This window comes from Mirounga angustirostris, unplaced genomic scaffold, assembly GCF_029215605.1.
Source record: "Mirounga angustirostris isolate CCGP_5_RB_7025 unplaced genomic scaffold, mMirAng1.0.hap1 SCAF_7, whole genome shotgun sequence".
Lineage (NCBI taxonomy): Eukaryota > Metazoa > Chordata > Mammalia > Carnivora > Phocidae > Mirounga > Mirounga angustirostris.
The window spans coordinates 127,303,280-127,320,112 of record NW_026991715.1 but is presented as its reverse complement, the minus strand read 5'-3'; the positions used below and the strand labels follow the sequence as shown (position 1 = coordinate 127,320,112).

General features: G+C 42.5%; 1 protein-coding gene across 7 annotated transcripts in view; it reads left to right on the top strand.

Moving 5' to 3' along the window:
- The window catches only part of RAI14 (retinoic acid induced 14), a 139,719-nt gene that overhangs the window by 99,406 nt on the left and 23,480 nt on the right, over nt 1-16,833 (top strand). For all 7 annotated transcript variants that reach the window (XM_045862576.3, XM_045862600.3, XM_045862592.3 and 4 more), the window contains 2 exons: nt 4,909-4,997; nt 15,504-15,568. In XM_045862576.3, coding sequence (XP_045718532.2) covers nt 4,909-4,997; nt 15,504-15,568 — 154 coding nt within the window. The remainder of the gene's footprint in view (nt 1-4,908; nt 4,998-15,503; nt 15,569-16,833) is intronic.

The following is a 16,833-nucleotide window of genomic DNA, read 5'->3' as shown; positions in this document are numbered from 1 at the left end:
GCTTGCATAAAAACAAGACAAAGCTAGGGGTACCTGGCTAGTTTAGTCGGTAGAGCATGTGACTGACTGTTGATCTTGGTGAAGGTGGTGAGTTCGAGCCCTGTGTTGGGCATAGAGATTGCTAATAAAAATAAAAAATAAAACAAAGCTAAATCAGTACACTGATCATTTTGGTTTTCTTTTATGTGGTAGTTGGTTTAGCAAACTCACGTTATAGACCCTCTGTCCCAAGTTAGGTAGTAAAATGATTTTCTGACAAATTCTATGGCATGACACATTAGATAAAAGATAGGTTATTTTAAGGAGTTAAAGTGATCAGTAGATACCAAAATAACTACATGTCTTGATGGTTATATTTCCTCTTTCTAAATCTAGCCCATAGATTATTTTATTGTATAGTATAGAGTAGTATATATAGTTAGTGTATATTGTATAGAGTACTGTATAGAATATAGTCAGAGACAGGATAGAATATGGTATTGAAGATTTTACTAAACTTTCTTTTACTTCCAATTCACTACTGAAGAACCTTGTTATTTCACAGGATATGTGCCTAGAACTTATGAAGGCTTTCCCAATTTGAGAACCTAGCTGTAGCATGTACAAATATGTGCTCATATGTGTTGTGGATAAGGTATTGGTTATTCTTTCAAGACCAAGTCCAGTTTAAAATCTGAATTTTAACATTTCTTTATTGCATGGCGGAGTATTCTGGACTGCATGTGGCTTTCATTCAAGTCCATTGTTTCTCTGATCCTTTGAGAGGTATATTCTTGAACCTTTTAAAACGATTCCTACTTTGGCCTAATATTATATCCGAAGACTCTTTTAAAGTCCCATATCATATTCTGCATAACTAAAGTAATTTGGCACATTCTCCCATCAAAGCATTTTAGCCAAAATGCCCAAATATCTTGAGTAGTTAATTACATGTGGGGTGAAACATTTTTTTAAAAGCCCGAATTTGCGCTTGTAAATATTTAATCAAATAATATCCAGAGGAACCTAACAGTTCATCCTGAGGATGATTACACAGAGAATACCCTGGTGTCACTGGTGTCATCTGGGCTCCCAGTAGGAGACAACACCCTCAGATAGGATCATTGATGACTCTTTAGGAAAGGAACTATTTACAGATTTGTGGTCAGGATTAAACCAGCGGGGTTGGGAAAGCAGCCCTGGACCAGTAACAGTGGGAATCTGTTTCAACATTCTTTCCCCTTCTTCGTGCCCCTGCCCTCCCAACCTAAAGGGGCATAGAGAGAGAGTAGTTCCCAAAACCTAGAGACAGCAGCAGCTGTAGCTTTGGGGCAACTGGCCCCCAGAGCCGTGAACTTCATAGAGGAAGTAGAGGAAGGCCGTGACGGCCACTGTGTGGCCTGGCAGGGAAGGAGTAGAGAGGATAATGCCCTGAACTCTCTCTTCTCATCCTCCTATCTCTTGTTAAGTGCCTCCCATTAGTGGAACTCAACCAGAAGGCAGAGGATAAGGCAGCCTATTGGATGCAGTCCATAAAAGGTCTGCTTCCAAGACCACTGACCCAGGGGATAAAAGTGGAAGGCAAATCTGGAGGGGCAAACAGATGATGCACAGCATTAGTAAATATTCCCTAAGAGCAAACTTACGTGTCGTGTTTCTTGGCTTTGTGTGCATTTCCTGGAAATATATAATCAGAATGATGATACATAGTGGAATTCCTTGTCTGTCTGGAAAAATAAATTAGAAGCTTCTGGCTAAAATGATCAATTCTTCCCTTTTCTGCTTTTCATGCTCATCCCCTTTCTCTGAGAAACACCTTGAAATCATATATTTGAGTCACAATAATTAAGAATGATTTTACCAGCTAAAAACATTATGCAGTATAAAAGTATAAGCATGAATATCTGTCCTCATATAATCTGCTATTTCTAATTATTTGTACTTGGTTCATTTTATCTGTAACAGGGGTGAGTGCTGAAATTTTAGGTCAAATATATGAAGATAAAATTGTGAAAGGACTCTCATTATTCTATTTTCTCAGTAGAACCCAATATTCTGCAGGAGAAGAGATGGAGGGAAAAAGTTATTGCCTGATCCAAACTGTAATGCGAGAGGGTAAACGAAGCCACACACACACACAACTTATTAAAGTATATGCAGTGAAACCTTAACTAACTGGAGTCAATAAAATGTGTTATAGCCATCAAAGATGGGTTGATAGAAGGGCTTTTATTTATTTTTTAATTTTTAAAAAAGATTTTATTTATTTATTTGACAGACACAGCGAGAGAGGGAACACAAGCAGGGGGAGTGGAAGAGGGAGAAGCTGCAAGCAGGGTGCCCGATGTGGGACTCGATCCCAGGACCCTGGGATCATGACCTGAGCCGAAGGCAGACGCTTAACAACTGAGCCACCCAGGTGCCCCGAAGGGCTTTTATTTTTAAAAGAAATGTCTAAGAAAGGTTCTATCATAGGATTGGGTTTTGAACCCAACTTCCTAACTCCTTAGTTCTTCTGCCTTGTTAGAATTCTTGTTGTTACAATTCTTGTTAATGTTCTAAATAAAGATCCTGAAAGCCTACATCCATAGAATAGCATTGCACATTTGTCAGACTCCATCTATCAGTGTACAGCAGTGACTTACAATAATGCTTCCTTATCATGTGTGTCTGCAATTTCAACCCCCGGAAATACTGTGTGCAACCCAGAGACACTCCAAGAAGCCTCAGAGTAGAAAAAATACAAATAATACATGCACTGAGGGGTTAGTAACTAGAAGGGAAACCTGGAGAGCTTTCTGGAGTGCTAGCAGGAGATACAAGGAGGGCTTTTGGGTCTCTGGCCATGTTCTGTTTCCTTATATGAAGATAAAATGGGTATGTTCCATTTGTGGAAATTGAGCAGGCTATATAATTGTGATATGTTGTACTTTAACCAGAAGTTATATATCTATATACATGTGTGTGTGTGCGTGCACGCACGTGCATGCATGCTAATTACTAATCCTGGTACTTTTATCTTTGGCATAGGATAGGGCTGTCTTGTCCAGATAGTTTTGATTTAGTTCTCCCCTGGTCATAGGAGATGGCAGAGTGAACATCTTAGAAGCAAACACACAGACATTAAAAAAAGAAGATAAATATTAATGAATATTAGGGCTTAATAATCTGGGGCATTTAGATTAATAGCCTTGAGGGCAGAGATCAATAATTGAGGCTCATAGTGGTGACTTCATGTCCTCAAGGGCAATTAAATTATGTAACATACACTGTTACTAATGCTGAAAAAATTTTAGAGACCTTCCAGCCAGATCAGTTAAAAGAAACTCTTTGGTGCTTAAAGGTGAACTTCACTTACTGTAAATTAGGTTAGCCCAACAATGCTGAAAGCAAAGGTAATATTATACTGCCTTTATAGAGGTCCTTTTAGTTGAGTTGTATTTAACCAGAAATTCCATTTAAACAAGTTACCACGTTTCCAAGTCACTCCGTATGATCAAAGTTTGACCGTACTGTGGAATCACCCACAAAGTCAATTTGGCTGTAAGGAAACATGACACATAAATGGATGCACAAAGGCAGAAATAGTTGGTGTGATTAGAGCCAATTAAGCTAAAATAACAGAAGGTTGTTAGAGCTGGAGGAAATATCAGATATCATCTGACGCAATCCCCACACTTTACAATAAAGGAAATTTAGGCTCAGAGAGGTAAATTGACTTCCCAAAGATACAGAGCTAAGGTATGGCTGATTTGCAACTAGACCTGACGTGTCCTCCTTTGCTGATCTGTCCACCTTCACTTAGCCTCATGCTTCAGAGCAGAGGTGTGGGGTCAAGATGACTGGGGTTTGAATTGGTGTAGGTCTTGGATTTGCTATTTGGGTGTGACCTGGACCCCAGTTAGAGGTCCTGTCCTGTGAAAAAAAATATAACCTGGGTGTTAATTCACAGGTAGGATGCCGCATGGCAAGTATCCTGAGAAAGTAACTCCCACAAATAGAACTGAGGCAGGGGAAGAAGTGGAAGGCTCATTAACCTCCCTCTATAGGAAGGAGACCTTCCCAAGGTTTTTGGCCTTCTCAGCCTCTGGGCCTGAATGCCCAGTGGAATTGTGCTTTACTTCTGTCCACAGAAGTGCCCTTCACCCTTGGGATCCCCAGGGATGATTGGTATGGCATTTGGAAGTCATCCCTTCATTTAATGGCAAGTCCATACATGCCGAGCATGGTTTGATCTCCCAAGTGTCAGTGAATACTGGAGCCCAACTGTGGGCTTTCCTTAATGCTGTTTGCACCTGACCGGGTATAGACACCGGCCACCTAATGGAGACAGTGATAGGATTCACCTCCAAAGGCTGTTACGGGAATGAAAAGAGATGATGTATAAAAGTGAGAAGATGGCTGGCACACACTAGCCACTAACAAAAGTTGTGTACAACTACCGTTACTCTGCTACAACACAACAGTGCATTTGACGCTGATGTTGTCCAAGAACCGTGACCGGTGTTTGACTTAGACTTCTCTTTATAGAGTAAGTTACTTAGAAATAATGGCTTTGGTGAAAGCCCTAGACAACAGAAAAAAATTGATAAGTTATTATTTAGGAATTGAATCTAATTTGGACACTGTTGTTTCTTAAAGAGATGAATGATGTAGTTGAATCTTACCTCTTTCAAGCCTGGTCTGTGGGTTGGAAAACCTAAGATCTAGCTCCCATACTCCACTACTTAATAAAAAGTGTCGGTGAGCAAATTATCAGACCACTTGGAGCTTCAGCTTCCTCATCTTTAAAGCGAGTTTGCTAATAATACCTCCTCAGGTCGTGGAGCTCAAGTGAGAGAAAGTGTACGTGAAAAGGCAAAAAGTATTGTTGGAGATGAACTCCAAAGAGTGGAAATCTTAAGGCAATTGTGTTTACCTCTTTTTCAGCTTTCATCTTGCTGCTACAAAAGGGCATGTGGAGTGCCTCAGGGTCATGGTGACACATGGCGTGGACGTGACTGCCCAAGATACTGCCGGTATGTGGTCTTTATTTCTTAAGTCAACAGGCCAGCACACGAGTAGGTATCACAAAGGTGAGACATATTCATTGTGGAAAATTTCCAGTCTACAGATACACCAAAAGAAGAACCTAGAATCACCGCTAATGACTAGGCTCTGCCGTGATTTCATCCTTTGTGCCTTTACAGGTGTTTTCATCATGTATGTGGTCAGTCAACTAGAAACTGTATGCTTCTTATTCCATATTTACTATTTTCTAAGACTATATGTATGGACCAGGCAATATTTCTTAATTTTTGTTTTTACGAATCATCGTATGAGGTGATGAAATGCAGTGTGTTGTTTAGGAGCTCATTTTGTCAGCCAGCTGAGATGAGCTCTGTAGACAGAAGCCATGATCTTCATCTGGACCAGCTGCCCATGGTTCCCACCCCTTATCATGCTTCAGTGCATCTGAGTCACCTGGGAACTGGAGGGAGGGGGAGGGAGGGAGAGAATGGAAGGAAAAGAATAAACAGTATAGACACATACAACCCCCACACATCTGTACCATGCTCTGTCTTCTGAGATTCAGATTCCATTGTCTGAAGGTTGCCAGCCAACTGGCATTTTTTATAAAGCTCCCCAGGTGATTCTAATGTGAAGCCAGTGTTGATAGATGACGAACAAGGCAAACGGAGAGAGAAGAAAGTGTAGTCATATCTTTTATGAACATTGTTCTACAGGAAGGAGTCCCTGGGGTCTCCAGCTGGGGGTTCTGCCCCTGCTGGCCAGACCAAAGCAATTACTGATGGCTTTTCATTTCTCTATTGTACTTCAGAACCTATGCCTTCTACAAGGCTTTTGTTAGTTTTTACTGGAATATGAAATCAGTCTATTCCATAGTCTTTATCTAGGCTTTGCATTAATCCATGAAGGATCCCTTTTCCAACCCCCAACACACTGGCCACCTCAGAGTAGTTGTCTTGGACAGGGGAGGTCAGTCAGGTATTGTGAGAATGCTGTTACTACTCAAAATATGGTTGGAGGACCTTGTTTCAGAATTATTTTCAAAAAGTCTGTGGCATTATTATTTTTTTTTTTAAGATTTTATTTATTTATTTGAGAGAGAGAAAGAGCACAAGAGGGGGGAGCGGGAGAGGGAGAAGCAGACTCCCCGCTGAGCAGGTAGCCCGATGCGGGACTCGATCCCGGGACTCCAGGATCATGACCTGAGCCGAAGGCAGTCGCCTAACCAACTGAGCCACCCAGGCGCCCTGTGGCATTATTTTTTTAAATCTCAGGGTTAGGGGATCTTTATCCTTTGAGAACAGATTTGTTTTTTTAGGACAGGCCAAAAGCCACTTGAAGTTAAGTCAGATAACTGAGGTATCAAACTGGTAAAACCATTTTTGGTCAAAAATAGAGAGTGATTGAAGTAACAGAATGCTTTTCCTGAGCAGTACCACAGAAAGCTCCAAAAAAAAAAAATACTTTGAGAAATGTTAATACCTATGGAAGAATGGTTTCCTTAAGTGACTACCTTAAGGGAAATACTAATTTATGTTGCACTGATTAAAGTCATCCTTGATCCCAAGACCTAGTTATTTTGCTTGTTTTTAAAAGTTTGTCATTACCTTAAAAGTCATACCACATACAGGCAAGGGCAGTCCGATTGGCTAAAATACCCTTGATGAGAAGTATGTCATCATAAGTAGATGGAGTTTTCTGTCTAGGAAAGTCCTAATCTAAAGGAATTAGCTTAGAGTGAATAAATTAGATCTATAATACAGATTCATTTCATTGCATTTGATGTTAAGAAATAGATTAGTCAGGGTCCTGAGATCAAGCCCCATATCGGGCTCCATGCTCAGCACAGAGTCTGCTTAAGACTCTCTCGCTCTCTCCCTCTCCCACCCCGTGCACGTGTTCGCTTGCGTGCACTGTCTCTCAAATAAAGAAATAAATCTTTAACAAAAGAAATATATTAGTCAGGAGTCTAGTTATCTCTATCATAACCAAATGTCTCTTCCCCTCTGTCTTTTTGTTCTAGGGAAAAATATGTTTCTCTGATGTTCATGGTAGAAAATTAAAGAAATACAGAAAACTATAGAGAAGCTAACCAGTGCTTCTACTCTTTTTTTTTTTTTGTAAGATTTTATTTATTTATTTGATAGAGAGAGAGAGTGCAAGCAGGAGGAGGGGCAGAGGGAGAGGGAGAGAATCCTTAAGCAGATTCCCAGCTGAGCGTGGAACCCATTGTGGGGCTCAATCCTAGGACCCTGAGATCATGACCTGAGTCAAAACCAAGAGTCGGATGCTTAACCAACTGACTGAGCCACCCAGGCATCCCTTACCAATGCTTCTACTCTTAAGAAGAAAAGGAAACTTTTACTATTTTGCTACATTTCCTTCCAGATTTTCCCTGGCAGAGTTTTATATAGTTGAGATCACATTACATAATAAAGTCTACAGACTGCCTTCTTTTTTTTTTTTTTTTTTTTTTTTAATGTTCCACTAGTATCATTTCGGACACTTAAAGCTCTAAGGTTTTTGTGCCACATGACACATTGGGTAGAGTCTGTATTTCCTACCAGAGCCCTAACTCAGTTTTTAAGAGTCTAATGAAGTGTTGGGCCTTGAGACCTGGACACCCCAGTGTAGCGCCCAGTGCCTTGATGACTGAGATGACACCACCCTCCAAGAAGCAACACCGGAGGGGACACTGCAGACTCATCCTAGTTGCTCTCTGTGCCGGTCCGTGGGCACTGCCACGCTCCATGTTTTTTTTAACCCTGATTGAAATTGGTGGGACTCCACAGCACTATGTGGGCCCAGAACATTGTCCAAACATTCAATGACATAAAAATGTCTTAGAGCCACCAATCACTTCCCTCCCCACTAACATGTTTTAGCAGTGAGGGTAGCACTTTGGTCTTCGGGCTTACTGAATGAGGCACTGACTTCTCATGATTTCTTGAAAGCATGCAAAGAGAATGTAGGAACAAAAGGAAAAAGCTGCAAGGAAAATGTGCATAGAGACGTTGGTTGTGTTATTCAGAACAACACTCCTTAGATTTTGTCCTTCGCAAAAAAAACCAAGGTAAATGCGATGGCTTTTACTGCCCATGCCTGTGTCCTCCCAGTTGCTTTATCACCTACCCCCATCTTTCTCTCTCACAAGAGCACAGCACAGGGGCATCTGGGTGGCTCAGTTGGTTAAGTGTCTCCCAGGGTCCTGGGATCGAGCCCTGCATCAGGCTCCCTGCTCAGCGGGGTACCTGCTTCTCCCTCTCATCTATGCTCTCTCTCAAATAAATAAATAAAATCTTTAAAGAAGGAAGGAAGGAAAGAAAGAGACAGAGGAAGAAAGAAAGAAGAAAGGAAGGAAGAAAGAAAGAAAAGCACAATCCATTAGTCACCATGCCTCAGTTGACCATCATTCATCCAAAACACCTTTTATGGTGGTTTAGGGGTGAATTAAATGGCTCAGCTCTTAGAGATGTTGTCTTTTTAGTAAACCTACTTAAATATTGCCACATTGTTACTGAGAAATGGCCAACTTCAATCCAAACACCCACTGAGAACTGGTACAGAAATCTGTTAACCATACATCATACTGCCCTGTAGAATTTTTGGAAAAAAACTGCTTTCAAAATATACTACACTGACCCTTTTTATTAGATTTATCCACCAAGGCTATAGGATGACTGAACTGGTGTAATTTCCTATTTTTAAAACCAGTGACTAGATTTAAAAAGAGGTTTTAAGAAGCAAAGGGCTTCTTTTTTTTTTTTTTTTTTTTTTTAAGATTTTATTTATTTATTTGAGAGAGAGAATGAGAGAGAGCAAGCACATGAGAGGGGGGAGGGTCAGAGGGAGAAGCAGACTCCCTGCCGAGCAGGGAGCCCGATGTGGGACTCGATCCCGGGACTCCAGGATCATGACCTGAGCCGAAGGCAGTCGCTTAACCAACTGAGCCACCCAGGCGCCCAAGAAGCAAAGGGCTTCTTAACATCTATTTTTTTTTTCACAACTATCTTTCCACATGAAATATTTGGAAGTCTGACCAGAGAATTTTTATGGATGCTTTACAAGCACTCTTATGAGCAAATCACTGTCAGAAGATAAGGCCTTGGGTATGATTCCAGTACAACAGCAGTCACTTCATTTTATTTTTTTATTTTTTTAAAGATTTTATTTATTTATTTATTTGACAGAGACACAGCGAGAGAGGGAGCACAAGCAGGGGGAGTGGGAGAGGGAGAAGCAGGCTTCCTGCGGAGCAGGGAGCCCGATGTGGGGCTCGATCCCAGGACCCCGGGATCATGACCTGAGCCAAAGGCAGACGCTTAACACCTGAGCCACCTGGGCGCCCCGGGTCACATCATTTTAGAGGAATGGCCATTGAGGCTTCAGCGCCAAGGTCAGTGTGGGCGTCCCAGGGCCCACGACGCCGTGAGGGCTCCCTGCGTGTGGCTCCTAGATGATCACGATTATTGCTCCTCACCCACAACACCTTTATTATCTTTTACACATGAGACTTTTGAAAAGGTTTCACATCTTTATGTTTTTTACAATCACCAGGCCAGCTGCTTTCATTGTACAAATCAGAAAAAGAAAACCCAAACACTGGTAGAAGCTGATGGCTTACGTTTTTGGTTTTGGCAGTTTTCCCCCCATTCCTTACTTGCCTGTTTGCTGACCACCACACACGGGTGTGTCGTGGTCACGTAGGAAAGCCAGCTCCTAAGCCCACAGCGCCATCTCTGAGCTGGACCTATGTTATTTGTCTAGCATCTTTTATTTTGCTTGCTCTGGTTCTTCACTGACGTAGGGATTGGCATTTCTGTCTGTTTCTTTAGAAAGCACTTCTCCCGGATAAATAGTAAAATTGACTCCTAGGCTTTTTTTCAGAGTGGGGGGTGGTGGTGCCTGCATTTAGCACCCTGGAGGATGAGGCAGGATTGAACAGAAGCATTAACAGAAGATTGAAGAAGACCAGGGCGCCTGGGTGGCTCAGTTGGTTAAGCGACTGCCTTCGGCTCAGGTCATGGTCCTGGAGTCCCGGGATCGAGTCCCGCATCGGGCTCCCCGCTTGGCGGGGAGTCTGCTTCTCCCTGGGACCCTCCTCCTTCTCATGCTCTCTGTCTCTCATTCTCTGTCTCGCAAATAAATAAAATCTTAAAAAAAAAAAAAAAAAAAAGATTGAAGAAGACCAAAGAATCTTCTGTTTGTTATCAGGGCTTTTCTGAAGCATCTGCTTTCAGACACCCTCTATTCATGAGTGTATACATTTGACACAATGGGACAGGATACCAAAGTAAGAGTGATTGAAACAAATAGAATTTTCTCTCTCTCAGTTGAAAGCCCCAAATCGGTATGGCAGCTCAGCTCCACACTGTGAGGGATACAGACCTCTGTTGCTCCACCATCCAGGGTGCGGCTGTGGTCCTCATAGCCCAAGGCGGCTTCCCCTGAATCTGCGCCCCAGCAGCTGCAAAGGGGAGGGGCAAGCACAGCCCACGAATGACACACACTTAGATCTCATTGCACAGAGTGTGATCTGTGGCCACACTCGGCTTTCTGGGAAGCTGGGAACTCTGGGCAGCAACGTGTCCTGTTAAAAATATCGAAGGTTTTGTTACACAAGGAGGTAGAGACAGAGATTGGAGGATAATGTGCATTTTGTATCTCACACCCATATCTTAAATTTTCTCTGATCCCTTTGCACACTTAACCTTCAAAATAAAACGTCTTTTCTCACAGAAGAGAGACTTAGGAGAGTGAGAACTGGGATATGGAAACATCAGAATGCATAGTCCTCAGAAGGAGGAATGCTTGAGAGCCCTTACTTTTCTCTGGGGTTTCTAAGGGCTGGCTTAATTTTTGTTTTGATTTCTAGGTGAACTTCCATTCCTTTATGCCCCCTAATCCCACTCAGATTTGATACCATGTAAAGACACAAAAAGTAATATCTAGCCATCTTAAAACTCAGGCACTTTAGAGAATGGGTCGTTTAAACTGTAACTGCAAATTATAGCCAATAAAGTGTATTTCATATTTTCATTTAGAACAAAGAAAAATGAAAAAACGATTGTATGATTTGTCGTACTTTACTTGCTGTTGACTTGTGTATGGGTGGTCAGAAAGGTCAACCATATACAGCCATCAGCATAACCTGGCCATAAAAATACTTCAGATGGTATACACACACACAAACAAGTCTTTTAATTCCATATGGAATGCTATACAAATCTATACTGGGGGGACTAAGGGGTGATTCCATATCTAATAGTAAAAATAGTGGCTGTAAATAGGTCTTTCATACTCGGATCCTCTCCTGGGGATATATATAACAAGGTAAACGGACCTGTGCCTCAGCAATGAAAATATGGTGAAAAGATGAGGATTACTATGACTAATGATGTTTAAATATATTTAAAATTATAAATAAGGGGCGCCTGGGTGGCTCAGATGTTTAAGCGTCTGCCTTCGGCTCAGGTCATGATCCCAGGGTCCTGGGATCGAGCCCCGCATCGGGCTCCCTGCTCCGCGGGAAGCCTGCTTCTCCCTCTCCCACTCCCCTGCTTGTGTTCCCTCTCTTGCTGTGTCTCCCCTCTGTCAAATAAATAAATAAAATGTTTAAAAACAAATAAAAAATAAATAAAACTATAAATAAGAACCAAATTTATACTTTTATTGTTTAAATATAGTCCGCATTCTGAAACTCTAATTTTTAAGAAAATATTTTAAATCTTATCTAGTTATTATTCTCTTTATTTTTCTAAATGTTTCTATATTATCTAAAACCGTGATTTTTTCAGACTTTGGCCTTGTTAGCCCTATCTCTATCTTCTGACTTCATTAGTTTCAAAGTTTTTCACATACACTTGAAGAGTACATCAATAATTCCTCTATTAGTTAATTCTTCTCCATTTTATAATCCTGTGATCTTAAAGAATTGAATAAAGGCTTATTGTCTGAGATGATGGGGGGCGGGGAGAAGGTGTTCCATGGCAAGAATGGCTGGGCCATCCTTTTTACTTTTTATTTTTATTTTTTTAAGTCCTCTCCACCTAGTGTGGGACTTGAAACTCATGACCCCGAGATCAAGAGTCGTACTTTCTACCGACTGAGCCAGCCAGGTGCCCCTGGGCCATCCTTTTCAGACTTCCTTTCATTAATAGGATTTTTATACTACCTGTAATAGCCCATGATTCTTGACTTATAAATAACACTGGTCTTTTTACTTACAGGCAAAGTTCTGCCAGAATGTACTGAATTAGGGTTGCCGTGTTATTTGCTTTTGGGAAATTGTTTCCTGATATTCCAGACAGATCCACAGCTGAATGGGGGCCAGACTTATACACTGTCTCATTACACTGAGAGTCTGTCACTAATATAATGTATTCTCTCCAGAAAATTTTGCATTTGGAAAGAGGATTTTGTTCTAACCTTAGGAGTGAGAGACCTCTTGCTTCAGTGTAATGTCCAGGGAATGATGTATTATTTGGATTTTGAGACTATTTGAATGGGAAATACCGTCGTTCTCCTGGTTTAGGAAAACGTCGCATAGGGCCAGGGAATAAAAGAATTGTGTTTCCTTTAGAAACACAGTACTTACTTCCAGGTATGACTAGAACACTTGGAGTGCAATGAAGCCCTGTTGTTTATTTTATGCTGAGTTGTTTAAACCTCCCTACTATCTTGTCTCTGGAGAATTGTGTCTTTTTCCAATGGGTGCTCTTTATGTAGAACAGCTTTTGTCCACCGCATAGACGAAAGCTAACGCACTGCATACATGACATAAACAATCTTCTACTTACAATCGGGATGGCTTCCAAAAGTTCATCTGTAAGGCATTTGTTTAGAACTCAGAATGTGTTTGTCCTTAGAAACACTGGTACAGATGATAGTTGGGGGCGAGGCTAGCCCACCGAAGCCTATTTCATGCATACTGTAACCGAACTCATACTATGATGTAGTATACATCCTGGAAGGAGGGGTTCTCATGCAGTAAAAGGAGGATGAGGAAGAGAAGAGGTTTGTCTTTCTGCTTCCAAGGGTCTCCATTGCCAACCTTCCTCATCCTCATCCATGTGGGAGAGGTTGGAGGGATTCCTGCCTCTCAGTGTTCTGCACCACCTAAACAACCCCCCCTCACGGATGCCCTTAGAATCCTGTAGTTCAGCTGGTCTCAGAAAAGAAGGTATCTGATCTTCTGACCTCACACATGCTTCTGTACAGCTCACTGGGGTCCTAAACCCTCTAATTTGTATGTATTTCCTACTCCAATAATTAAAGATTTATAGTCAGGGGGTGCCTGGGTGGCTCAGTCGGTTAAGCGTCTGCCTTTGGCTCAGGTCATGATCTCCACATGCTGGTATGGAGCCCTGCATCGGGCTCCCTGCTTAGCGGGGAGTCTGCTTCTCCCTCTGCCCCTCCCCGCCCCACTCATGTGAGCACATGTGTGCGCACTCTCTCTCTTAAATAAAATCTTAAAAAAAAAAAAGATTTATTAATTTGACAGAGAGAGACACAGCGAGAGAGGGAACACAAGCAGGGGAAGTGGGAGAGGGAGAAGCAGGGTTCCCGAGGAGCAGGGAGCCCGATGCGGGGCTCGATCCCAGGACCCTGGGATCATGACCTGAGCTGAAGGTGGACGCTTAAAGACTGAGCCACTCAGGTGCCCCATGAAGACTATTTCAAAAAGGAGAAATGATATTTGGAGACTGGACCACCATATAAAAGAAATTGTTGTTTCTAAGCCCCATGGTTCTCCCCAGGGGTGATTTTGCCCCCAAGGAATATCTGGCAACATCTGGAGACATTTCTGATCATCACAAATGGACATATAATGGGTAGAGGCCAGAGGTACTGCTTATTACCCTAAAATGCATAGGACAACCTCCCTCCCCTCAACACACACAGCTTAAAGAATCAATAGCGCTGAGGCTGAGAAACCATTTTTGAAGCATGTCCCAAAGTATGGGTTGTTTACAGGTGTTACATTGGGCGTATCTTGGCCAAAAAGTTTGGAAAATGGAGAATTTAAGAGTTGACTATGTGTGCTAGGTTGGCTAGCAGTGGTAATTTTGGTTCTTCCCCGCAAACCTCCTCCCCAGACATTTGGAATGAGCTATACCTTCTAATTCAAATTAACAAGTGTGTATTAAGAACCTACTAGGCATCATCCGTGCTGGACTAGAGACACAGCAGGGAAAGAGTCCGAATTTCCTGTCCTCAATGAGTTCATAGTCTAGTCGGGAAAGAAAAACAATGATCTCCATAGATGTGTGTGTTGTGTGGAGGGGTTGGGGTGGGAAGGGAGTGTGGGAAGGTGCTCAGTGCTGTGAAGAACAGAAATGAAGCAGGGAGTAAGGATTAAAAAGGTGGCCGAGGAATGGGAATTTTAAAAGGGGAGGTCAGGGGATACACCATTCCAAAGCACCCTTACAGCGGCATCTGAGATGAGCGAGTAAGCCGTGTGGTGATCCGGAGGGAGAGATTCCAGGCTCAGCGCAGAGCAGCTGGGAAGGGCCTCGGGTGGGAGCCTGCTGGGCTGGTAGCCAGGCCTTCTGCCTGGAGGCTGCCCCTCAGCCCCTCTTCCATAGAAATTCTGTAGGCCCATTAGGCAGTGGAGAGAGTTGGGTCCAGCACGAGCACTTCCTAAAGCTGACCGCTGAGGCATCGGAGTGCCTCCTGTTGGAGTCACGTTCTATGAAGGGAACATAAAGAAATGCCACTTAAATAGTGTATTACTGGTTTTACAACTCTTTCCCTTCTTCCACAGAAGGATTTTGAATATCTGAAAACTCAAGGTAATTTCCATGCAGGGGCTGGAGCACATTTGGAGGAGAGGGAAATGAAAGGTCCAAAACCGGGATTTAAGTGTGTGGGTGTTCAGAATGTTCTCGCCTGGCCCACGGGCAGCCTCTCTTGGGTTCCTGGGCCTGTGGTAGTCGAAGCCTGGTGTGGCTGATGTGGATGCAGGGCATTTGGCATACATACAGTTGCAGAGCTGAGCTGCATGTCTTGAGTCACCTGCAAGCTTCTAGCTAAGATTTCATGGCACCCGGGCGCCTGGGTGGCTCAGTTGGTTAAGCGACTGCCTTCGGCTCAGGTCATGATCCTGGAGTCCCGGGATCGAGTCCCGCGTCGGGCTCCCTGCTCGGCGGGGAGCCTAATTCTCCCTCTGACCCTCCCCCCTCCCATGTGCTCTCTGTCTCTCTCATTCTCTGTCTCAGATAAATAAATAAATAAAATCTTTAAAAAAAAAAAAAGATTTCATGGCACCCCAAGAGAAACGGCACTTGGAGTAGACCCCGAATATTACCCAGCGGGCAGGATGCTCTGTGTTCTCGGCTCTTTAGTCACTGAACTTTACAGATAAGAAGCTGAGGTCTTCCCCTAAAGAGTAACAATCCCGTCTTTGTTGGAGAACAGTTTATTTCCTCATAGTTGTCTTCCTTACAGAGATAAGAAAGGGATTTAAAACGTGTGGCCTTTTTTTCCAAAACTTTTTTTTTCACTCCATTTAGGACACAGTGCTTTACACCTCGCAGCCAAGAACAGCCACCATGAATGCATCCGGAAGCTCCTTCAGGTAACATGGAACAACCTAAAATGATGTCAAAATTTAAGAGTACCCTTATCTGTGAAAGAACAAACACACGCACGCTCCTTTAAATACCATCCCAGAAACTGCATTTCCTAAGAGGCATCATTCTTTAAATGATAACCAAGGAGAAGATTATTTCCATAGCAGTTGCGCTGGTAAGGGAAGAGGATCCTAATCAGAATTTGGAGTGTCTTCCTGGGATCCAGCCTTTTTCTCTCCTTCATTCAGCTCCTCACTTTCTTTCCTGAAAGGCTTGTATCCCTTACGTAGTCCATTTTAAAAACTTTTTCCATGCTGTTGAAGATCCTTATGATACAGGATCTCCAGTATCCTAGTATTCTCTCCTTCTGTCATTGGGAGAACACAGCTCTTACTGAGAAACAGAATTTTAACTGCTGTTTCCTCATATGTCACTTTTAATGAGCTTTTAGTTCTTGGTTTTTGTTTAGGTTCTTGGTTTTATTCTTTATAATTTCAAGCCAACTTCTGGGTTTGCTAACCTTGCCCTCTTATAATGCTCATGTAGTGGGACGACCTCTGTAAATCCTTAAAGATGACTATTTAATGAACTCCCGATAGCAGTCCAAACCGTAACACCCCTCTGTTGCCAGTCAGAATGCAAGCCGGTGGTTTTCAGGAACAGCACAGAGCAATAAAATCCGCGCCTGGCAGACTCTTCTGTTGAACTGCTGCCTCAGCCTTCACGAGCAAGCGCTGTGTGTGACCGGCATCTTGCTTTGATTTGGCTTTGCAATTCTAATGCAGAAATGTGGTCACATTCTTCAACTTGTCGTGCTCTGTTGATCACACAGCTTCTTGTCTTCCATTACATGATGTAAGCTACCACCAATGCCGGGAATGCATAACCTTAACAGGTCTTTGAAGTGAAATTCAAGAAAAATAGATCAACATCTGTGATTATTATTATTATGTTTTTTATTATGAGGCATCTCTCTGAAAACGGTTAAAATAGAACTTCTCTGCCTTCTCTGAGACCCGGCACTCTGGATAAATGACAAATCACTGACTTGTCCCAGTATCCTGCCTCCATACCCTTGGCCTTCCCTTCATTTTTTCTTTAACTTATTTGTATTTTAAATCTCCATTCCCAGTCTGGCTTGGTTATCCAGACTTTGCATCTGGCTCTAATTTTCGGGAAGAATGAACTTGACAAGCTGGAAATCCTCATGGGCAAGGACCAGATATTCTAGCCTCTAATGTAATTTTATATCTGGTTATGCAAATGGGTT